Raw genomic sequence first — 26,153 nt, 5'->3', positions numbered from 1 at the left:
GTGTTAATTAGTGTTCAACCAATAGTATTAACTGGAACAAAAAAAATACTAAAAGGTATAAAAGTATTAAATTGTACATCAATAGTCAGGACAAGGGCTGATCAAGTCACTGTTTCTCATAGTTATTTGATCATTATTATTTTAAAATTTTCTTAAAAATCTTCCTAGCAGTCAGGCAGTGTTAATAATCACTGACCTAGGCAATAAGGAATGAAACTGCCCATTGCCCATTGGATTTGTCAATGTGGACTCTAGAAAATGGTTTTATTAATAACAGGTCAGGTTTTATTAATAACATCTTAGTCTAAGATGTTTCAGAGTGAATGTTAGGTGGGAAAGAGGAGACTGATTATATGGTATTCTTTTTAGTTTTGCTGAAAAGGGGAGCTGAAAAATGGATTAGGAGCTGAAGGGAAAATTGCTTTTTGGAGAAAATGTACCTCGATATTCAGATTTCATCATTTGTACCCAAAAATGTGGATGGTAGAAATAAAAGTGAAGGGGATTACCATTGTGAGAACTTTTAAAAAATAAAACTCTCCTGCTATTATTTTGAAGAATCTATTGGTATAGTTATAACACTAGGCATTAAATAATTATGTTTTTCATTTTCAAATTTTAATATAATATCTTGTCTTCTGTAATATTGGTATAAAACAATACATTCAAAATATCTTTTATTTCTTTTAAGGCTGACAAAGAATTTGTATGGTCTTTGTGGAAACGTCTCCAGGTGGCAAATCCAGATCTCACACAAGCAGTCAGTTTGGTTGTGGAAAGGTGAGCTCTTATATTATTTTTTCATGAGAATTTGATTTGTTGGATTTGTTTCTCTTTAGTATTAAAGTTAAAACATCATTAATTCCCTAAAGAAATTAATTGGATTTCCAAATGAATATATAACACAGTATAAATACTGGATTTATTGTAAGGGATCCACATATAGGTAGGCCCTATCCATTTTCTGACATATTTGGGAAGTTTGCAGGTAATAGAAAAGTTATCAGTTGGGTACTCTGTGTGTATTTGCCTTCAGCTGTTAAAGTTCAGCTTTAAAAGTTACAGAAATCTTTGGCGTCTTAATCCAATAGACTGCCTTTGTAGGAAACTCCGTACACATGGCTCAGTTTTCCCCTAAGATAATTGTAGTGTGAACTTGAAAGTCTGAGATGACCTTCCCAGAGTAGTGTACTCATAAGTGTTCTGGAATAGGTTGAGGGATTTCACTTAACACTCCCTATCACCCTATAGGGGATTCTCAGTCATTTAACTATAGATTATTGGGCCTCTCCTTGGTCATTAGAAATAGTGGAGTGATGCTGGGTACTCTTTATCAAACATTTGGTATACAGTAGTCCCACGATACTTAGCACAGCAATTAAAGCACTTGCTTTCCTAATAAACAGATTTCATTATATTTTCTAAATGAGAAGCCTAGCATATGGATACCTTTCCCCTTTTCTTTGATCTTTATTGCAGTCACAATTATATTATTTGAATATTATTTTTGATAACCTGACTATATCCAGTTTTTGTGTCTGTTGCCCTGGGATCATTCCACAGTTGTATGAAATTTGACTTGTTAAAATGTGTGACATAAACCTTCCTAATTTTACCATCTATGGTTATGGCTGAATCTAAAAGAATGCAATCATTTTCTTCTCGTGTTGCTTGTATATTTATCTGACACATCAACAAATTTCTTTCTTTTTGATGATCAGAGTTAAGTTTATGTTGAAATACCGTTGTTACTTCCTCAGTCATCTTTGAGATAAAATCTGATCCGTCTCAGTCTCCCTTTTTTTTAATTTGAAGTATAAAAAGCCTCATGTAGCAGCCTGGAGACTTCAGTTTTCATTTCTGTGATTCTTTATACTCCCCTCCTTTTATTTGTTAATATTTTTTCAACTTTTAAAATCCATCCTTAATTTTTACTTTCCTCTTGATTGGGCCAAAGCATATATTAAAATATCATTAAGCAATTTCCTAATACTCTACAATTTCTATTTTTTATATTTATAATACACATAATATATAAAACATAAAGGTATAATGTGCATGTTATAAATAAACATATATAGGTGAATACTTAGTTTTTTGCTGATAAGATGTATGATGAGAATTTTGGAGATTACTGCCTTATAGCTATGGTTCACACAATTTAGTGTGCATAGATGCACTTGAAGAGTTTATTAAATGATGATCTCTAGGGGATCTCTTTTAAAAAAAACCTTCCAGATAATTCTCAAAAGTAGCCCATAGACCACACTGTGAAATACTGTGGATTTTGATTTGACTTTTGAAATTAAAAACCTGAAAGTGGCATTTTTAATTTTATGACTACAAAAGTAGTTATTTATTAGAAAACATTGTGTTATGTTTGGACCTAATGAGAAGTGAAAATGCTATGCCACCCAACCTGCATGTGTCAACAACAATATTCTACATCTCAAAATAAAATAGATTGACGTTCTGTACAACTTAGTAATTGCTTTACAACTTAGTAATTGCTCAGTTCATGCTCCATTTTGGTAAGATAATGTGTAAGCCTTGGTCTTCTGGGCATCAACTTACAGTTGTCATCCTAGGCTTTCTGTGTACGTTTGAACTGATTCCACAATTTGTAGCATCCTACTTTTCCCTTTTGCTTTTCATTGGATTGTTTCTCAGGATGTGCAGGCGCATTTTCTGACTCCTTACCTTCTCTGAAAATACCTTTTTTTTGCCCTTGATACTTCACCTGAACATAAAAGTTTATGTCTGTGTAATTTCCCTTGGCTTTTGAAAACTTTATTATTGTCCCCTGGTGGAGCTACCAGGGAGCCCAATGCCAGTGTGAGTTTTGTTTCTTAATAGGTACTCATTTGAAAGTTTAGGATTTTCTCTTTATATGTGATATTGTGAAATTTCAACATCATCTGTTTACTTAGGTTGTTTAAAAGTTTATCCTTAGCGTTTAGTGGGGCTTCTCCAATCTCAAAACTGAAGAATTTCTTTTAATTGAGAAAATGTTCTTTTGCATTTTTCTTCATTGCCTGTGTTCTTTCTTTGAGCATTCTGTTAGAGTTTGTATTTTCTCTCTCTCTTATTTTTTTTTTTTAAGGGAAAGGGTTTATTGGTGGGGAAACCCGACAGACAATAGGGAAGGGGCGAAGAAGGAAAAGAGGGAGAAGGAGAGCTTAAGAGAGAGAGAGAGAATCTAAAGAGCCACGTGCTCATGAACAGGTCCTCTTAAAACTTTGCCCCCGGGAGGTGGGCAGGGAAGGAGGAACAGGGAATCCCATTAGGATGGGGGTGGAGCTAACACCGGGTTTTGGGCCATGGGTTCATGGCGGCCGGGACTAGAGCCTAGGAAGGCATCTGGGGTATAGATCGCACCATAGATAAGATGGTGCCATTTTACTAACATCCCCCCCTTTTGTTTTTTATAAAGCAAGAGTTGTATGGGATTACATTAGCGCCAAAAGTCCAGGAGGGGTAGAGGGATGATGATCTGTTTTTAAAGCTACTTCTGCTGACATGGGGTGATGAGGTACTCTCTGCTGTCATGGGGCGATGTCTCAAGTTGCTGTCTCCTGGGTGGGGAGCCAAGTATATCCCTGAAGCAGCATTTGGTTGACTATCTGGCTGGTGAAGGCCTTAGTTCAATGTGAATTAATGCTATAACTAGTACTCAAACAGTACTTTACACTTTGTGTTTCTGTGTGGGTGCACACTGTTGAAAGCTTAACTTAATATATACTAAATTGATCTTCTGTATATAAAGATAATTGAAAATGAATCTTGATGTGAATGGAATGGGAGAGGGAGTGGGAGAGGGGAGTGTTGCGGGTGGGATGGAAGTTATGGGGGGGAAATACTGTAATCCTAAAGCTGTACTTTGGAAATTTATATTCATTAAATAAAAGTTAAAAAATGTAAAAAAAAATTAATAGCTTTTATATCCAAAAATTTCTTTCTTTCATAGCCTTCTGTGACTTCCACACATCCTCTTCAACTAGCTTGAAATGTTCTATCATTTCCATTCCGGTCTAGAATAAACTAGCCCTCAGGATAAAGTAATTCTTACAAACTATGTCCTTTCTTTATTCAAAAAACTTTCCTTCTTAACTTTCCTTAACAAGAACACTCTTCCTTCTAACCTTCCTTGATATACATTTTGAAATAACCTGTTAAAAATCTCCAAATTAAGACAACATTTTTTAAATAAGGTAACATTTCAAATTTCAGCCGGAGTTACTTTAAGTAGTATTGAACTACTTTTCATAGACAGTTTATGGAAACATATTTGTTAGCAAACCCAAATAGTTTTTCTATAGAATATAATGTGCTGAGAGTACCAAAGTTTACATTTAGACACATTTATCTCATTTCCATTTACCCAATTTTACATTTAGCAATTATACCTAAATGACTTAAGATACTGATATTATATCTCTATCTGAATTCAATTAAAATTAAAATTGTGTTCATCTATAACTAGTACTTGTTACCCATTGCTGTTTCATAAAGTACTGATTACCCATTGCTATAGCATGGAAACTTGTTAAAATAAATTGCAAAATAAATTTGGCAAGTTACAAAGCAATATTTTTTAGTATAAATTGATAAGTGTGTGTGTGTGTGTGTGTATAATATATATATATATATATATATATATATATATATATATATAAACTTTTATTTAACAAATATAAATTTCCGGAGTACAGCTTATGGATTACAATGGCTTTCCCCCCCATAACTTCCCTCCCACCCGCAACCCTCTCCTCTCCCACTCCCTCTCCCATTCCATTCACATCAAGATTCATTTTCAATTATATACAGAAGATCAGTTTAGTATATATTAAGTAAAGATTTCATCAGTTTGCACCCACACAAAAACACAAAGTGTAAAGTACTGTTTGAGTACTAGTTATAGCATTAATTCACATTGGACAACACATTAAGGATAGAGATCCTACATGAGGAGTAAGTGCAGAGTGAATCCTGTTTTTGACTTAACAAATTGATACTCTTGTTTATGGCATCAGTAATCACCCTAGGCTCTTGTCATGAGCTACCAAGGCTATGGAAGCCTTTTGAGTTGGCCGACTCTGATCATATTAGACAAGGTCATAGTCAAAGTGGAAGTTCTCTCCTCCCTTCAGAGAAAGGTACCTCCTTCTTTGATGACCTGTTCTTTCCACTGGGATCTCACTTGCAGAGATCTTTCATTTAGGTCATTTTTTTTTTTTTTCTCAGAGTGTCTTGGCTTTCCATGCCTGAAATAATCTCATGGGCTTTTCAGATGGTTCTGAATGCCTTAAGGGCTGATTCTGAGGCCAGAGTGCTGTTTATGGCATCTGCCATTCTATGAGTCTGCTGTGTATCCTGTTCCCCATGTTGGATTGTTCTCTCCTTTTTAATTCTATCATTTGGTATTAGCAGACACTAGTCTTGTTTATGTGATCTCTTTGACAGTTAATCCTATCTTTATGATCCATTGTGAACTTTATTTACTTTGACTAGTAAGATGGTATTGAATTGGAATCCCCTGCCACGTTTCTAGCTCTACCATTTGGGGTAAGTCTGAGTGAGCATGTAGTGCTAGCCACTATTAATATTTTTTGATGAACAGAAATATGTTACATTTAACCATGTTATTAAAATGTCTTAAGCTTTATCTATCTACAAATACCTCTGTTAAAGGAATTTGTTGTTTGGGCTCACAAAACTGGAGGTGCTCTCAAGTTACACATAGCTGTAGGCAAGAGTAACCAGTCCAGGGGTGGGCGTTTGATGCAGCACTAGTTGGGGCCTGATGTTGAAGGTGGGATACTTAATTTGTTTCTCAGTAAACAGGGAGCTCAGAATAATGGGATCACCACTCCCTTGCTATTCTTATGGTAAAACCAGAATAGGAGCGGGAGGGGCAAAGACTAGTTGGAGGACAAGGGCTGGAGAGTGAAAGCCTGGAGGCAACCATTCCCAAACTTGCAGCAAGATCATTGATAAGACAGTGAGAGTAGACTTTTGACCAGGCCTGGTTCTAAGGTAAAGTCGAAATCCCTGGGCGAGAGGGTGAGGTACAGTAAACATGAGACAGTGAGGAGCTGGGGCCATGAACATAGAGGGAAGTGGTTTCAGGTCAGGCCCTTGACCTCTAGTGGAAACTTTAGAGGCCAAAAGGACCTGGGCTGGAGAGCAGGAAGTACACATGGAAGGTTTAGATTGAAGATAGGAAAAAGCTTGAACATATGGGTTCTCCTTTCAGTTTCCCGATCACTCAACAAAAGTGATAAAGCTATCAGGTTTGGTGTTTGATATCTGGAGGCAATTTGAGAGGGACCTTATTACTTAGAAGGCAACCAAAAGGAGACTCAGACAGAATAGGGGAAAAAGAAGCTCCCACGGCAATGGATTGAGTCAGATTGGTGGATATTGGGTGTCTCCAAGATCATGCCGTCCAACTAGATGATATGGGAACAGAGAGTAGGGTTGTCACCCATGCACCCACCAGAGCCCAGGACTTAGCCTGTAGAAAGGAAACAGGAGGTTGAGTCGTCACCCACACCCACTGTTACCTGGACACAGTATCTGTAGGGGTGTGGTGCCTAGTAACAGGACTTTCAGATGAGAGAATAGAACCTCAACTCATAGTAGCAATTGCTATGAATATCTCCCATTTTGCATCTTACCTCAGAATTTGGAAGGTTGGTGTGTGGATGGAGATCACGAAGTTTTTGGTGGCACGGAAGGAGTTCTAGGGGTGTATTTTGTGACTGGCAGAAATCCAGGATTCCAAGGCAGCTCAGAGATCCCCGAAGGGAGAGCAAAGTCACTGGGGAGCCTAAGGCTGAGTCACAGCACCAATGTAAGGCTGGCACAAAACACACCGAACACTGGAGTAAGGGAAAAGTTTTATTGGTGGGGAAACCCAATGGACCAGAGGGAAGGGGTGAAAAAGTAAAAGTGGGAGAAGAAGAGCATAAGAGAGAAAGGGAGTGACAGCAAGAGCGAGAGCAAGAGAGAGGGAGAGGGAGAGAGACAGAAAAAGAGATCAAGAGCATTTGTACTCTCTTGATTCAGCCTTCTTTTCTCTGTTCACTCATGTTTTCCATCCCTTTATCTTTTTATTCTATCTCCAGAATGGTCATACTTTTTCTCCAATCAATAAGAGGACTTTATTCTGTTTGTGCTATGGTCTGAATGTGATTCCTCTCTCTCCCTTTCAAATTCCAATGTTGAGGCTTAATACCTGATGTGATAATATTAAGTAATGAGAGCTTCAGGGATGATTAAGTCAAGAGGGCTCCACCCTCATGAGTAAGTGTGTCTTCTGCCTGGTGAAGACACAGAAGGCACCATCTGTGCGGAACAGTTTCTTCCTAGATACCAGACTTGTTGGTGCCTTGAATTTGGACTTATCAGCCTCCAGAACTGTGAGCAATAAATTTCTGCTATTTATAAATTGCCCAATCTAAAGTATTATGCTATAGCAGCTGAAATGGACTAAGATACTCCATTTCATTGCTTGAATTTTAAAATTTTAGAAATCAAAGTTTTACCTCTAAGAAATATTTTTAATTTCATAGCAGTCTTATTTAATGGTCACTTTTTAATATTTATGATTATAGTTTTTTTTTTAAGTTTATTCTTTTGAAAGGCAGAGCAAGTGAGAGAGGAAGAGAGAGAAAGAGAGAGGGAGAGGGAGAGGGAGAGAGAGAGGGAAAGAGGGAAAGAGGGAGACAGAGAGATTCTATCTGCTGATTCATTTCTCAAATGCTTGCAGCAGCCATGGCTGGGCCATACCAAAGCTAGGATCCAGCAACTGCATCTGGGTCTCTCACGTGGGTGGTAGGAACCCAAGTGCTTGGGCCATTATCTACTGCCTCACAGAATGTGAAGAGGTGAGAATTGATCTGTTAGCAGATGTGAGCATTTCAAGTGGCGATGTGACACACTGCACTACAAAGACTATACTTCTGATTAGAATCATTTTTTTTTTCTGTTTCCTGCATTGTCTTTGTTTTCTGTTGGATAACTTCTGTTTTTCATAGGCTTTCCTTCTGGTGCTGATGATTTTTTTTTCAAATGAATGATGATCTTTTACTGACTGTTTATGTTTTTATATGAAAGTCTGTATTGCTTTATGCAGGTATCTTGTGAGAATTTGATACGCATTTCTGCTTATCAGTTTCTCAAACAGCTTCTCCTCTGCATAGGGTGACTGACTGTGGACTTCTTGTAAGGAGTTGGGAAGGGGCTTATGGACTTCACTGCAGTGGCTGAAAGTTAGTATGTCCTTTCTGTCAGGCCTTGTCCTGACTTCATTACTTGCTCCAATAAATGTAGCAGGGAACTTTGCCGGGCAAATTACTGTTTATAGAGCAGACTTTGGGCATTTATTCCAGGCAAATGCTGCAGGTGGCTGTGGTTGATGTTTATAAGTTGAAGGCCTGGATTTGTGGTAGTTGGTTTATTTTTTTCCCTAAGGTTTATTTATTCATTTTTATTTATGTGAAAGGTCAAGTGAGAATGAGAATGAGAGTGAGAGATACCTTCCATTCTCTGGTTCACTCTTCAGATGTCACCAACAGCTGGGGCTGGGCCAGGCCTAAGCCAGGAGCCAACATCTCCATTCATGACTCTGATATAGGTGGCAGGATTAAGTACTAAAACCATCACCTGCTGCCTCTCAGACATATTAGCTGGAAGCTAGATAGGGAGGACAGAAATAGGACTTGAACTCAAGTAATCTGATATGGGATGCATATATCCCACTTGGTGGCTTAACCCACTGTATCACAGTGCTGACTCCCATAGATGCTTTCTTAATCCCTGTAGGCTTTTGTCCTTGTACTTTTTAATTTTAATTTTTATTTATTTATTTTTTGACAGGCAGAGTGGACAGTGAGAGAGAGAGAGACAGAGAGAGAAAGGTCTTCCTTTGCTGTTGGTTCACCCTCCAATGGCCACCACGACCAGTGCGCTGCAGCCATTACACTGCGCTGATCCAAAGGCAGGAGCCAGGTGCTTCTCCTAGTCTCCCATGGGGTGCAGGGCCCAAGGACTTGGGCCATCCTCCACTGCACTCCTGGGCCACAGCAGAGAGCTGGCCTGAAGAGGGGCAACAGGGACAGAATCTTGCACCCTGACTGGGACTAGAACCCAGTGTGCCAGCGCCGCAGGCAGAGGATTAGCCCATTGAGCCGTGGCGCCGGCCTGTCCTTATACTTATTAATACCACATAAATGAAAAACACCATTCTCTTCCACTGTTGACTTCTATACTCAAAATTTTAGCTTTTGGTTTATGATTTTTCTTTAATTAATTTATTGTTCTCTATAAGTGTGTGCTTTTCTTTTTCTTTTTGAAGTTCGTCATGTTTTGTTTTGTTTGGGCTCGTCCTGCGAGTCCCATGCTGTCAGGATGGTAGGGCAATGGATGTTCTTTGACAAGAAGCACTGAAGACAGTTTTGGTGAACATATCCGAATATTAAACATCAGGCACAAGCTTTTGTAGGGCAGGCAAAGGGTAGTAGCTAATTCAGGGTAGAAACACTAATTCTATAGGATAAAACCGATACTGGTACCTCTACGCTTCTTGAATCAGCTTGAAGGTCATGTAGCCTACATAACCTTCCAGGTAGTCTTATGGGTCTGGGCCACACCTGGGAGCTGTTTACTTAGAACAAGGTCCTTCAACAGGAAGTGGGGAAAATGTGTCTGGGGCCAGCAGTCAGGTCATGGGTAGGTCTCAGTGTGGTGAGTCCTTAACCAGGGTTTCCCCTGGGGGACATGGTGTGCCATGCCCTTGACTTCCTGCATAGGCTAGGCACTCAGTCTTCTAGCCAGGCACAGGATCACCCACATCTCCCCCTTCTTTTTTAGGGTAGACTATCTCTATGGCCAAATCTTAGCCAGTAAGGCAACCTTTCTCTTGGTGAATGTGACCCTGTTTAGTGTGTCGTGGAAAAAACAGATCAATAAGTCACAACCCACAATAACCACTACTGTAGTAATCAATACATAGATATGGGACCAAGATTTCATGACTCCCCCACCAGTAATTGACCAGTCCCTGTGTAAAGGTGGTAACTGCCAGGGTAGAAATGTGGGTGGCATTAAGCTTTAGAATTTGTTGGGTTAAATTGAAGAGCACCTGAGAAAATGCCCCACCTCCAGGGCCCCTGATCTAGGCTGACAAGTTATGATTTTTAGTTTCTCAGTCCAAGACAGGCACATTGGAGACACAAACAGCTATGAAGCAAGCATCACACTGGGGGCACATGGTTGGATGAGGGAAACTGTGGCAACAGCTGCACCAGTTATTGTAGTGACAGTGGATATAATGGCAGTGATAATCGGTCCAAGGGTCCTCTTAGTCTGCTCTACCAGCTGCCTGACTGCATCTTTGAAGGGCTGGTCCTAGGGTCCGATCTAGTTACTGTGTATTTGGGCAAGAAGTCAAATCACCGGGGCCATCCTGGAACCCAGCCTGGTCACCAGCAGCCTGAGAGTTTAACGTCAGTGCTGCACAGATCAGCACCACCAACAATGAACCCATTGAATTAGGGGTTGGGGACAGGCATTGGGCTTGGCCCACCAGACCCTTGAGGTCCCCCTATATCACCTGTTGTTGGGTGGGGTCCAGCCTTCTCCTCTTTTGGTGTGTCTTCATTGGCAGCTCCTTCAGGGAAAGGCACTGAAGTTGGCTTGTCAGAGGGTCAGTTTTCAGAGATTGGGGTCTGGAGTTTGACATTTTGGGTCAGTATCCACACAGGCTGCAGAGCAAAACCTCTTCCCATTGTTAGAAGGGGATCAGGTGCCTACCATTGTTGGGTGGTTGGGTCCTTCCATCAAACCAGAGGCAAATAGGTTGGGCCCCTGAGCGGTCTCCAATGTCTTACAGCTGGCGGCTCTCCAGAGTGTGAGGCTTGTAAGGAATTTAAGGTGAAGAGAGCAAAGTTAACATATTTACTGGGAATACCATACTCCCCACTCTGTTTTTCAAAGTTTTTTAAGGTCCTGATGTCTTCTTTCTACAATATCTTGGCCCTGGGGATTATAGGATATGCCTGTGATATGATGAATGGCATACTTAACACAAAAGGAAGCGAACACTTTAGATATTTAGGTGGGGCCATTGTCAGTTTTTATGGAAAGTGGGAGTCCCATAACAAGAAAACAGGACAGGAGTGGCAAGATGGCGGAATAGGAAGGGAGCACACTGAAAGTCAGGGAAGAGACAGTTTAATAAAAGTGGAGATACTGCAGGTTCAAGGAAGAGTAGGGGAAGAAACAGCAGAGGAAACTCTTCCAGAACTAGTGATTCACAGTGGACCTGTGTGGAGAGCGTGGGAGCCCACAGTTCGGGACACCAGCGACAGAATCAACACACCAGCGTTGGAACGTGAGGTGAGCTGAACCTCAAATAGCCTGAGACACCAGCGGGCAAGTGGAAAGAGGAGACTAGAGGGAATGAGGCCTGAAACCCCGTGGGGAAAATTTCACCAGGCTAACTAGAAGAGAGAGAGAAAAAACGTGACCGATACGGACACAAGTTTCTCTCTCTCTGCTCACCTCTCAAAGGCGAGCAAGACAAAGAGCAGGCACCATTTTGGACATAGGTCATAAGCAGGGCGACCTCAGGTCTGCACCGGCCCTGAGCCTAGCAGAAAAACCTGACTCTGGGGGGGGTGAAATAACAGGAGATTAGGATCTAACTTGGCAACCCAGTGGGAGACTGCAGGAGAATTGGAGCCCACACTGAGGGCAGCACAAATTCCCTGTGTGGTCCTTGGGAAAGAGCTTCCGATCTCTAGCTCCTGTGGGTATATCATTTGCCTGCTAACTACCTCCAATTCTGTTCAGCTGTGTGGAATTACTTCCCTTTTGAATAATAATAATAAAAAAGAATGAAAGAAAGATTTACCACGCCTAACCTGGGAGTGTCATCTTTGACACACCCTCAACCCTGAGGAACCAGAGCTCTCAGGCCACACTCATCTCAAGCCTCTAAGGCTCCATCGAAAGCAGACAGTCCACTTAACCTAGAGCCATAGTATAACAAGAAAAAACTCCACAGTGAAGAAACCAAATATCTCCAACATGCCAAACAACAGATGCAAAAACCGAGGTAACAAGAACAAGGAAAACACTATGATGCCCCCAAATGAAAAAGACACCCCAATTCAAGATTATGAAGATGATGAGATAGAAGCAATGCAAGAAGCGGATCTCAAAAAATTGGTAAGAACATTAAGAAGTTCTCAGAAACAAATTCTTGAACTACAGAAATCCTTAAAGGACAAGATAGAAAATCTCTCTCATTGAAAATGAAATATTAAGGAGGAATCAAAATGAAATGAAACAACTAGTAGAAAAAGAAACTGTGATAGTGACGAGAAATCATAATGAAATGAAGAACTCAATAGATCAAATGACAAACACATTAGAGAGCCTTAAAAACGGAATGGGTGAAGCAGAAGAGAGAATATCGGACTTAGAAGACAGAGAAGAGGAAAGGAAACAGGCAAACCAAAGAAGAGGAAATTAGAAATCTAAAAAATATTGCCAGGAATCTACAGGATACTATTAAAACCTAACATTCGGGTTCTAGGAGTTCCTGAAGGCATGGGGAGAGAGAAAGGATTAGAAGGCCTTTTTAGTGAGATACTAGCAGAAAATTTCCCAGGTTTGGAGAAAGACAGAGGCATCTTATTACAGGAAGCTCATAGAACCCCCAATAAACATGACCAAAAGAGATCCTCACCACGACATATTGTAATCAAACTCACCACAGTGAAACATAAAGAAAAGATTCTAAAATGTGCAAGAGAGAAACGTCAGATTACTCTCAGGGGATCTCCAATTAGACTCACAGCAGACTTCTCATCAGAAACCCTACAAGCTAGAAGGGAATGGCGAGACATAACCCAGGTACTAAGAGAGAAAAACTGCCAGCCCAGAATATTATGTCCTGCAAAGCTCTCATTTGTGAATGAAGGTGAAATAAAGACTTTTCATAGCAAACAGAAATTGAAAGAATTTGTTGCCACTTGTCCTGCCTTGCAAATGATGCTTAAAGATGTGTTACACACAGAAAAACCGAAACATGATCACCAATATGAAAGAAGGTAAAGGAAGGAAACCTCACAGCAAAAGATCACAGGAAGCTCAATTTCTCTTTGACATAGAATTAAAATCTGATTCTCTGTTAAAAGCAATATGTTAAAGTAATCTACTATGTTCTCTTGATGTCTGTTAAATTCTAGTTGTTCAAAAACAGCTGAATTTTTATTAAGAGCTATGGGTTATTTAAATATGTGCTTATTTTCAAAGATTTGAATAATCACCTTGTAACAATGATCAAATTTGGTCTATGTTATATGATTTTAACGAATCTTATTTCAACCAGATATTTTGGATTTTGAGCCTTCTTGGTGTTCTTGACAGGCATTCAAAAAATCAAAGTTCCAAACAATCTGGTCTCTAAAATTTCCAGTAAATCCTGGACTTTGGTTTTTCCAGTTTGGTTCCAACTGAAAAAATCGAAGCACCTATGTCTCTCATGTTATAGAGACACCAACTAAACAGGCTATTTGGATTATATTAGAAGTACTGTCAAGATGTGACGTGGTACTAAATTTTAAGTTTCTATAATGGAAAATGCTATTAATACAAATGTTTGAGAATTAGAAAGTCTAATGATCTTGTGTTACTAGACATGATAGTGATCTTAATGAGAAAGCCCCAGAGGCCTAAAGGGTTAAATACTTGTAAAATCCTACAGGCGCTTTCAAAAATACTGTGAAGTAAGCAAGTGCCTCTTGTTGGTTGATGAGTTTATAATTTTAAACATGGCAACTTAAAGTCTTTTGTCATCCACAGTTATATAGGATTTGCTGCTCATAAAACTAAAGTGTTGTTGGTTCTGTGTTTAGATGTCCTCCTATAGGTTCCTATGGACTTTTTCCAGCCACTTCGATTGTATTCAGTACTTTGGGACGGCTCTGTAAACAATGAAGCCAATAATGTATTAACAGTACCAACTGAGAGAAAGTATGTTAACTGAGGTTACTAAAAACAAAAAGCAATTCAAATCAATTGGCAATCTACAAAAAGAGTTAAAGATTTTAAAAGCTATTATTAAAATTTCTATATTGGTCTATTATGTTATGTTATATGTGTGTACATATTGTATGTCCACATGGGAAAATTTTATTAAGAGTTTTATTTTAAATGGCTAATAGATAAGATTGTCCATAAATTTAAGTTGCTAAAATCAATCAAATATACATTTTAATTTGTGTGACCTGAATCTGTGTATCATATGTTTTAAACTTGTTGGTAGAAAGAAACTAAAAACATTTTATATGGTTGTGCTTAAATTTACTGGTTAAACAAACTACACCATGTTTGATATTTAAGAGGTGTTTTCAAATACATGATTCTTAAAATTTCTAGAAGGCATTGGGCCTTCTGGTAAATGTTTTATTAAGTTGTTATCTAATGGTTGAAACTGTTTGCTAAGTATTCATGTGATATTGCTATTGTCAGCAAGCGATCTAGGACTTGTTCCCTCATGTCTCTATTCTAAGCCCAACTTGTTCTTTCATTTCTCTATTCTCTTCAAGGTAGGCAACTAATTCTATTATGAAGGAATCTGTAGGACGCAAAATTTAATCTTTAGACCTTATAAAAGAGATGGCTAACATTTTTCTGTAATAGCATAGCCAAAATAAGAGCTTAAATAATAATCTCATAGCTAGATTTACTTCACCATCAGCGAAGTAAACAGTAAGTAGAAAAAACGTCCCTTTCGGCCGGCGCCGCGGCTCACTAGGCTAATCCTCCGCCTTGCGGCGCCAGCACACCGGGTTCTAGTCCCAGTTGGGGCACCGATCCTGTCCCGGTTGCCACACTTCCAGGCCAGCTCTCTGCTGTGGCCAGGGAGTGCAGTGGAGGATGGCCCAAGTCCTTGGGCCCTGCACCCCATGGGAGACCAGGAGAAGCACATGGCTCCTGCCATCGGATCAGCGCGGTGCGCCGGCCGCAGCGCGCTACCGCGGCGGCCATTGCAGGGTGAACCAACGGCAAAAGGAAGACCTTTCTCTCTGTCTCTCTCTCTCTCTCACTGTCCACTCTGCCTGTCAAAAAAAAAAAAAAAAAAAAGCCTCCCTTTCAGACCAAAGGGAAAGAAAGTTTTAAAGTGAGAATATAATTTTCCTCATGGGCATTGTCTACCTTAGAAAAACTACTACAGAACATGCCTGTGACTATAGACTTGTAGTTCAGGCCACCGAAGATTAGAGATGGGACTTGGGCACTCCCTTGACTTGCATCCTCTGGTCTGCTTTAACACAAACCAGGAGGAAAAGAAAGCTAGGCATCAGAAGCAATGGGTGGCAGGCCTATTAATGGCTGATCTGTACAGTGATCTGCCCTCAAGGAGACCCAACAGGACAGTCCACTGCAGTGGCTTTCCATGTGGTAAGCCTGGGCTTCAGCAGAAGTCAGCTTGTGAAGAGCCCTGGCAGCTCTGCCAAGAGTTGGATCACTGGAAATGGACCTGCCCTGGAGTCGAAGGATGCCCAGGTGAGAGCCACAGATCTTATTGGCTCTAAGCTGAAAAGCCCTTTACTCAGCCCAACTTCCAAAGTGACTACTACAGCTGAGGGGACGGCCAAGCAGGGTCAGCAACATTGCAGGCAGAACTGTAAATTTCTTGTTAGAGATGCCCCCTGCCTTTACCTGGCCAGCTCTCCTCCCAGGCCAGCCAAGTAATGAAAGTCAACAGAGTGCCTTCCCCTAGGAGGTTCACACCTCCCTTAGGATGTACCCCATGTGAAGAGATAGATAGGTCTGGGCCTCTTAACTTACAAGGCCTAAAGCCCAGCAGATTATTATCAAGCCCCTTCTGTCAGGTTCTATTTGCTCTCAATCAGAAAACTTAATTGTAGCTTAGACAGCACCTTTCTTAGCTCCTCTAATAATGACTCTGTCCTTTGTTCTAGACCCTGTCTAGTGCACTTGGGCCTCATTCCTTTGTAATCATAACCTCTACTGTACCTCCAATGGCTCTACTCCCAACCTGTGTGTACTGATGGTCCTCTTCCCCACTTAATGCTGTATAATTGTTCAGACCTGGTAAATGCCATGCTTAGGATCATTGGTTACTATCCCCACCCTGTCTTTTATGACCTTGTCTAAATATGATCAGAGTCGGCGAACTTGGAAGGCTTCCATAGCCTTGGCAACTCATGACTAGAGCCTAAGGTGGTTACTGGCACCATAAACTAGAGTGTCAATTTGTTGGGTCAACAACAGGAGTCATTGTGCACTTGTTCCTCATGTGGGATCTCTGTCCTTAATGTGCTGTACATTGTGATTTAATGCTATAACTAGTACTCAAACAGTATGTTTCACTTTGTGTTTCTATGTGGGTGCAAACTGTTGAAATCTTTACTTAATATATACTAAATTGATCTTCTGTATATAAAGAGAATTGAAAATGAATCTTGATGTGAATGGAAGGGGAGAGAGAGAGGGGAGTGTTGGGGGTGGGAGGGAAGTTATGGGAGGGGAAGCCATTGTAATTCATATGCTGTACTTTGAAAATTTATATTCATTAAATAAAAGTTAAAAAAAAAAGAAAACAGGACAGGAGGAGAGCAGTAACCTTAGGGGCATTATTGTGTCCATCTGAGTCTATACAAGTAACAGGGTTTTTTAGCTGACTGGGAGAAAGTCCCCCCACCTCTCACCTCAGGGCCCTGGATAGTTTCCTACCCTGAGGGAACTTCCTCTTTTCGAAATATGGTGACATCTGCTCCTGAGTCAGCTATGACCTTGAAGACTTGATTTGTGACTCCAGAGGAATGGTCCAGTAAGCTCCAGGGGAATCTATTCCCATTTGATTGGATCATGCAGCACTGGGATGGCGGGACGGTCCCCCTTGGGTTGACGGGGCTGGGGGCTGCCCTGATTCCCATTTAAAGGTTTTCCCTCTTTGTCATACTGGGACCTACAATCCTTTGCCCAGTGGTTGCCCTTCCTACAGTGGGGGCACACCAAATGGAGAGCAGAAGAGGGAGGAGGAACAGGTTGTGGGGCACAAGCCAGAGAAAACGTGGTAGGGCAATTGCATCACATACAGCCTTTGCTCCACAGCCTCAGCTTATTGGGGGGTTCACCTACTCCCGCAGGGTCCTGAACCCTTACCACAGCAGTCAGAGCCTGGGAAAATGGCAGTAGGGGGCGCTAAGCATTGCAAGATGGCAGTATCTATAGGGTAAAACTGGAGGGGGACAGGTATGTTGGTGTCCACCTCCTGCCATTGGGCAGCTTGTAAAACCTCCCAGATGAATGGATCATAAATGTCTACTATCTTAAGCCACATACCTGCAGTGGTTTCCCAAAACTTTTCAGCTTTTTTCCGTTTCAGTTTAATGCAATGAGTTTCCAACAAAGCCTGCAAGAGCTTAGGCCTGGGGTCCTTACTTGGAGTCTGGCCCATATGGAGGGCAAAAGTAAGTAACCAATCAGGAAAGTGAAAGAAAGAGCTAGAAAGATAGAACTACAGACAGACCAGTCTGATGAGGAGGCAACAGAGTCCCAGAGAGAAAAACGAGGGTAGCCAAGAGAATTATCACAGGGGGACAAGAGAAGATCCACGTGGGGAGCTGATGATCATGGCGGGGCCCCCTAGAAAGAGACGGATGTACCCTCTCACCTAGCAGGAGGGATGGGGGGCCCGAGTGATGTGTGGAAGTGCCTTCTCACCTAGCAGAGAGGGATTGAGGGCCTGACTGATGAGCAATGCCTCCTCTCCTAGCAGGGAGGGCCCCACCGTTGCCTACCTTACGCGTTCAGGTCCCTGTTTGGGCACCAGCTGTGGGCTCATCCTGCGAAGCCCACACTTTAGAGATGGTAGAGTGATAGTGTTCTTTGACAAGAAGTAATGGAGACAGTTTCTGTGAACATGTCTGTTTATTAACAATCAGACACAAGCTTTTATAGGGCAGGCAAAGGGGAGTAGCTAGTTCAGGGTAGCAACACTGATTCTACAGGATAAAGCTGATACTGGCACCTGTACACTTCTCCAATCAGCTTGAAGGTCACAAAGCCTACATAGCCTTCCAGGTGGTCTTATGGGTCTGGGCCACACCTGGGAGCTGTTTACCTAGTGCAAGGCCCTTCAATAGGAAATGGGGGTGGAGGAAATGTGCCTGGGTCCCCTGCCACCTTCCAGCAGTCAGGTCATGGGTGGGTTTTAGTGTGCTGAGTCTTCAACCATGGTTCCCCCCAGGGGGGCATGATGTGCCACGGTCTTGACTTCCTGTATGGGCTAGGCACTCAGTCTTCCAGCCAGACACAGGATCACCCACAATTTTGGATCCTTTTATTGTTTTTCTTAATAGTAGGGATTTGTCTAAGGAAGTGTGACGTGGAAATGTCAGTGTCATGTTTTCAGTGCATCATCTTTAAAGAGAAGTACATAATTTTAGGTGTTATTATACATTCTATTGATACAGCATATTTTGTTTAATTAGTGTCATGTACATTAAGGTTATTTTATTTCTAGCAATGGTATATTGATACTGTGATGAATAACTTTTTATATAAGACTTTGCCTACATCATTGCTTTCAACTAGTTGTGCTACTGACACAGTAATTGAAATTGTTAAACATTCTGAAATGAATAAAATAATCCTACCCAGTTAAACAACCATAATACTCTGAATGCCAGTAGTATCCCTTTGGGAAAACACAACTTTATCTGTGATTTTTTTTCTTTGACATTTGGTACTTTATTTCATGTCATACTTTTTTTTTTTTTTTGAAGGGATGTATGTGTAGATGTTTGTGTGTATGTGTTTTACTGTTTAGTATGGAACATAGTTAATTACACAGGTAGAGAATATATCAATGAATATCAATGTTTACTTTTTACCCACCTTAAACAATAATGAGCACATTGCCAGTCTTGTTTGATCTATAAACTGCTATACCCTTCTGCTCCTCTGTTCCCTCTACCTCTGCTGGATTATTTGGAAGCAAATCCCAGACATCATATGTTTTTGTTTTTGTTTTTCACCTGTAAGCACTTTAGTGTTTACAGTCAATTCTAGTTATTAACTATATTATTTCTGTTCTCTATTTCATTTAATTTCTCTTCTGTTTTTTTCCTTCATCCTGCCTTGCATTATGTTTAGTTTGCTTTTATTTTTCCAGTTTTTTAAGGTGTTGGAATATTAGGTTCTTGACAGACCTTTATTCCTTTATTTAGACATCTATAGCTGTATACTTCCCTTTGAGCACTGTTTTAGCTGCATGCCATGAGTTTTGGTATTTTTTGTCCCTATTTAATTCATCTCAAAAAATTTTGTTTGGCTTCCTCTTTGAACCAGTTGTTATTTAGGAGTATTTTTTTAATTTTCACATATTTTGAGTTTCTCAGTTTTCTCCGTGATTTTATTTCTAATTTTAAACCATTGTGTTCAGGTGTATTAAGATTTTTTTTATGGCCTAGCATATTGTCTGTCCTGGGATTGTTCCATGTGCTGTTGCAAAGTGTATGTATTTTATTGTTTTGGTGTGGAGTGTTCTAATGATGTTACTAGTTCTACTTTGTTTTTAGTGTTGTTTTGGTTTTCTGTTTCCTTGTTGATCTTCTTTAGTTGTTCTGTCCATTGGTGAAAGTGAGTGTATTAGGATTCTCCAGAGAGACAAGTCAATTGTGTGTATACACATGTACTTTCCTGTTTATTTGCATGTCCCTTAAGTTTTTTCTTGGAAAGTGGACATTTTAGATATTATATTGCAGCAAATCTGATTACTGGTCTCATGCTTCCACTCCTGGACTGTTATTGCCTTGTTTATTTGCTTGGTGACTAGCTGTTTATTTTATTGAAGTCCTTTCCCCCCTCTTATTATGTTAAGTCTCTCATGTTCTTAGCTGGTTTTTTCTTCCTCTCATTGTGTTCACTCTCTGATGTTCTTAAGGGAGATACAGACTTGGGTATGTTACCTTAGAATAATGGTAGTTTTGGAAGGGCTCTTTGCTCTCTTTCCTTGATCATACCCAGTTGTTAAACTCCACTAATTGCTAACTGATTATTCAACAATGCCTGAGAGCATAAATTACTCTGTAAATTAATAAAATCTGTGACTTCTTTGAAGTTTCTGGATTATTACTTGATATTTTTTTCCAAGTCCTTAAAGGGCTCCTCCATGCTGTCTCCTACAAACTAGCAGGCTGGCAATTCAGCCTGTATCTCCCACCCCACCCCAACCCAAGATTTGTTTTATTTATTTGGAGGGCAGAGTTACATATCTACATCTACATCTACATCTACATCTACATCTACATCTACATCTACATCTATCTCTATCTATCTATCTATCTATCTCTCTATCTATCTATTTATATAGAGAGACATACAGACACAAAGAGATCTTCATCCACTGATTCACTCCCCAAATGGCCTGGCTTGACTAGCCTGAAGCCAGCAGCCTGGAATTCCATTGGGAGCTCCTCTGTGGGTGTTGGGGCCCAAGTACTTGGACCATCTTCTGCTTTCCCAAGATCATTAGCAGAGAAATGGATCGGAAGTGGAGCAACTGGGACTTGAATTGGTGCTCATGTGGGATGTCAGCATTGCAGGCAGTAACTTAACCAACTGTGCCACAACACAAGACCTAGCTTGTATCTTTTTTTATTATTCTTTGACAGGTAGAGTTACAGACAGTGAGAGAGAAAGAGAGAGAGAGAGACAGAGAGGAAGGTCTTCCTTACATTGGTTCACTCCCTAAATAGCCGCTATGGTCAGCGCTGCGCCGATCCGAAGCCAGGAGCCTGGTGCTTCTTCCTGGTCTCCCATGCGGGTGCAGGGCCCAAGCACTTGGGTCATCCTCCACTGCCCTCCCGGGCCACAGCAGAGAGCTGGACTGCAAGAGGAGCAGCGAGGATTAAAATAATGTGCCCATATGGGATGCTGGCACCGCAGGCGGAAGATTAACCAAGTGAGTTATGGCGCTGGCCCCCCAGCTTGTATCTTGAATCTCCTTTCAGCTGCCCATTATCATCACCCCCACTGTTCTTTAGAGTACCCCTAAACTTGAACTTATCCACATTATATTGCAAAGAAAGTCATTTTTTTCTCTTTGGGAAGGGATTCGGATTTCTCTGGACCATGTCCTGCTTCCTATTCCATGCAAAAATTTCTGAGCCAGGCCTCTGGAATTGAAGGTGAGGATGATATCATCATCCTGCTCTTGGAGCCAGTTCCCTGGTGAAGAAGAGGTAGCGGCTTGAGATCCTTTGCTTGCCTCTGCTGGTGTGGAACCACTGCATCATAAGCTGGGGCAAAGGTATTTGGATCTCAGTGTGCTGCACTCAGAGTATATCATGGGCAGAAGAATAGAGTCCCAACATTTTAACAGCACTTGAGTTGTACTTGACCTCAATGATGGTTTGGAACAGGATGAGAAATGCTGATGGCCTTTACCTCCTGTTAACAAAACCTCCAAGTAGGAGCTGGAGGGATAAGGAGCCTTGAGTCCTGGAATGGAGTCCCTCCATGTTGAGTTGGTAGGGAAGAAAGAAGGAATGGCATTAGTTCTGGTAGCACAGCCACTTGCTTTTTTTACTAAATTTTCATTGATTTTCTCAAATTTTTTTTTCATTTGCTGTTTGCCCTTAGGACCACTTACTGTTGCTGTAAGTACTTTGTTTTGCTTTTAAATAATGTTCACCAACATCACTGAGGAGTGAGTCAGGAGAGTTCTTCACTGTCCTGCCCAAAGTGTCAATACTTATTATTTTAAGCTGCTAAATTTTGGGATAATTTGTTTTCCAGCAGTAGATAATTTATATACTGTATCAAAAGATGTATAAAGTTGCAATTGATATAGAGACTATTAAGTGATTGATTTTATAAATGCACCCGTTTATTCTTCTACCAGAAATTTAAGAAGGCATCTCCTTTCCCCATCATCCGGACCACCACATTGTTTTCAAAGTTTTGTAGTTTTGATGTTCTTTCTACCAACCCATGGAGATTCTTACGCCCACTTGTTGGAAAAATCAGACAGTGGTACGTACTCCAAGGGACAAGACCTTTGTTCTTATGCTCCAGCACAAGGGTGGCAGCATGTAGAGTAAGATTCTCCAGGTTGACTTGGGCAGGACAGAAGTCCTGCAAACTTTTATGGCATTCTTAGGATGAACAGAGACCAGGCTTCTTGACATCATTGCACGTGGAGAGGAGAGCTGTCAGTCATTATGCTGCTTCATACATTGTACATCTTATTACTCTATTAAGACTCCATTCAAAAGTGTGATTTTTTTAACCATGGTAATGAAGCAAAGTTCATGGCAGAGACATAGCCTTCCCTTCTGCTCAGGTGCTAATCGAGGTATTTTCCTTAAGTCTCAATCCTGGATGTCTTATGTCTAGTTCAGGAAAGTTTCTGGCTATTGATTGGTCAAGTAACTGCACAAGTAGTTTGTACAAGGCCAGATTCTTCAATCATATATCTGTAAGGAGTAGACTGCTAGCCTCCTGAATTAATCCTATCTGTCTAAATTTGAGAGGTAAAAAATGATATCTTGAAATACTTTTCTCTTAAATTTCTCTTAATATATATGATTGAAATCTAAGAACCATTTTATAACCTTTTTTGGCTTTTTTCTTTTATATGTCTTTCTGTATCCATTGCCTGTGGCATTTCTAATTCATGTTCTATGATACCCTTCAAATCAATATATTATGTATACAACTTATTGGCCTTTCCTTTGAGTAATGTTACTACTTAAATTCTGACTACCATAGGCATGCCATTTTCTTCCTTTTCTCTGAATTTCACATCTTGAGAGTAATCTTTGATACCTTTTGTTCCCTTTTTGAACAGAAAATCAATTCCCAAGTTCAGTCACTTTCTCTTTTGCAGTGTCACTCAAATCCCGTAATTCCTCTTGTGTCCTTATGTTCCAAATCCTGTATCTTGGTTCTTAGTATCTCAGCTTTGAACATCATTGATTTCTTTTTCAAACATCAGTTCTGTTTTACATCTTCACGTTGAGATAAAGCAAGATATAAGATAGCAAAAAAATAATTTTTAAAATTCAGGTTAATGGTAGCAATGAGAATTCTAGGACTTTCCTAATGGATATCTACAGGATAGATAACCTTTAGGTTTGGATGCCTAGGGGATACCAAAGATTACAAAGAAGCTAGACTTAGAGTTATACATGCATGGCAATCACTAAGGTATCTCCAGTACATTTACTTATTCAAAAAGTATCAATTGAACATCATCTGATTACCAAACATAGTGCTAAAAATTAGAGAAAGCTCTTAATTGAGCTGGTAAAGGGTACTGTTGACTGGAAATCCATTTGTATACAGAGATGATTTGTGTGGTCAATAGTATAATTAAATTATACATATTAATGTAATTATTTCCTTGATCTCTAGAAAAAGATAAATATGTTATAACTAGATCTGTTTTAAATAATTAGAAGTTTATGTTGTTGAAAATAAAATTACGATTTTTCTAATAGAGTATCACACAAAATAGTTTGTACAGATTTTCCTAATGAATTTATTAAAATATTATTTTCTAGTATTTATAGATATTTGAGTTTACTGATCCTATTTGAATATATTATGAACCAATGCTGCCAAAAGTACCTTTTGGATCTACCATTTGTTTATTGGCTCCCCAAATCTAGTTTCCTTGCTATTTTATATAAAGTCTCACTTCAAATTATTAGTGTTTTATGATTATAACCACAGCATTTTATGTTAGTATGCATCAGGAAAAATTAAAATTTCAGGAGCCAAAAGTAATAAACATTGAAGAAACAATAATACGGAGTTTCATAGAATATCAATATATTAGGTACTGTAGGAACTTGAGTTTTTCAGCTTTGGATAACTACAAATTTGTGCTAAAGCCCAATATCTTTGCATTAGACAGAAACTTAATCCTGGCTTTTAAAATTAATAATTATTATATCCATAAAGACCATTATTTTAAGTTTGGAGTAGAACGACAGACACAGCTATTAATTTACTTGCTAAAATTGTATTGCAAGTAATTTTGTGAATTTGTTCACCAAGGTGCTAATCTATTTTGTATAGCTCTGCTTTAAAGGAACTGCAATTTAGGATTCAACTACCGTGATGAGTTTCTGAAGAAGTGAATTATTATGTTTCTTTGCTACTAATAATCTGTCCAGATTTGTTCTGTTGCTTATAAATCTGTTTCATGACCCTTTTTCACATTTGCTACTGCTTCTAATCTCATTTGTATTACTTTTGTTCTTTGTGATAAACAATTTATTTTATTTATTTAAAAGGCAGAGTAGCAGAGAGAGAAAGAGATCTTCCATCTCCTGGTTCACTTCTCAAATGCACGAATGTTTGGGGCCAGGCCAGGCTGAAGACAGGAGCATGGAACACCATCTGGGTCTTCCACATGGGTAGGAGGGGCCCAAGTACTTTGGCCATCTTCTGATGCCTTCTCAGGCACATGAGCAGGGATCTGAAACAGAAGTGGAGTAGCTGGGACTTGCTCTGAATACTAGCTTCATGAGCAACAGCTTAATCTGCTGCACCACAATGCCAGTCTCTTTCTGGTTGCTTGAAATTTAATTGTCTTGAGTCATCTGAAAGCCTGTATTGAAAAGCAAAGAATAAGGAGCATGTGCCAGGATATAAATCAATCTTGAGTTTTCTTCACTGAGAAAGCCTAGACACTTATCCTGCTTTGCCTGTGGCTGACTCATAACAAGCACATCAGTGTCCTGCATTTTAACAAACTATTTTTTCTACTCTTTGCTTCATATAAGTTTCTATTCTTTGTTACTTATGGTCTTCACCAGAAATATTCTAAGCTCTGTGAGTGAAAGACAGTAAAGTATGAAGAGAACTGGAAAGTTGATTGTTAAGGATTCACTGAAAGTTTGTGAGGCCATGATTAAACATATATTGAGGGTGAAAATGCATCATAAAAGTACTGGTATAATTAAAAATAATGACAATTGTGGAACTCTTTGAAACATGCATTTTGACTTGACTTGACTTATTTGTGCAGGAGGAATTTATTCTTAGGAGCTTCAGGTCTCTTTTAGGTGGTTTGCATAATTCCTTCTCTTCCCTTAGGTGTTACTTTGCTTTACTTGCTATTCCAGCTGTGAATGGTTGGTGGTTTAGTGGGCAGGAAGACCTACAGTTTATGGGATGTAGAACAATTCTCTTAAAGTCAATCAGCCAGAAGTATTTGTAACTGTACAGGGTAATGTTCTGTTTTTTATTTTAGTTTTTATGAACTGAGGAACCTCTTGCACTAATGATTGATTTGGAATTGGATGAGAGAATTTAAAATAGATTCTTGGGTAGATTTCGTGTTTTGGTAATATATTGATATGCTAATGGATTTATTTTATTAACACGGTAATCATCCCCCAATTTTCAGAAACTATTAACAGAAATGAGTATCATGAAGCATAGAGTAAGTTGATAATTAATTATGTTTTCATTCATTAAGTTTTACCAAATAAGTCAAATTGGAGAGGTTCATCTCATGTGGTTGAATACGGCTTTAATCGCATTTGTAGTTTATACAATTATTTACATATATCAGTGTATTGCCTTTCCCATAAACACCATGAGGACTGTATATATTTGTTTTCCATAGTGCTTAACACAGTTTCTGGGACAAAAGCATGGATGAACAAGTGCAAGAATGATACTTAAAAAGAAGACAGTAAAGACTAATATCCTGAGTTTCTAGTTTCAAAGTATCCCCTAAATGCCTGGCACTAAGAACTGTGACAGGGGGCAGTGCTGTGGTGCAGGTGGTTAAAGCCCCAGCCTGTAGCACCAGCATCCTGTATGGGCACTGATTCAAGGCCTGGCTACACCACTTCCGATACGACTCCCTGCTAATGTGCCTGGGATAAATGACTAAGATAAATGACTCTAAGAACAAGTTGGTGCTGTTGGACTATGTAATGCTTTTGAGAAAGCTATTTTTTTTTTGAGAATTCTGGACAGAATTAGTGATAAGTAAATACTGAAAAAAAGTGAAATATTTAAAAAATTTTAGAAAGAAAACTTTATTAATGTTTGTTTCCATCATTAACACATTC

The 26,153-nt window shown here is 39.7% G+C and overlaps 1 protein-coding gene across 10 annotated transcripts in view; it reads left to right on the top strand.

Moving 5' to 3' along the window:
* LOC133771829 (endophilin-A1) overlaps positions 1–26,153 on the top strand; it is a 717,118-nt gene that overhangs the window by 7,500 nt on the left and 683,465 nt on the right. For all 10 annotated transcript variants that reach the window (XM_062208166.1, XM_062208164.1, XM_062208168.1 and 7 more), the window contains exon 2: positions 692–780. In XM_062208166.1, coding sequence (XP_062064150.1) covers positions 692–780 — 89 coding nt within the window. The remainder of the gene's footprint in view (positions 1–691; positions 781–26,153) is intronic.

Source organism: Lepus europaeus, chromosome 12 (genome assembly GCF_033115175.1).
Source record: "Lepus europaeus isolate LE1 chromosome 12, mLepTim1.pri, whole genome shotgun sequence".
NCBI lineage: Eukaryota > Metazoa > Chordata > Mammalia > Lagomorpha > Leporidae > Lepus > Lepus europaeus.
This window is presented reverse-complemented; position numbering and strand designations above follow the sequence as displayed.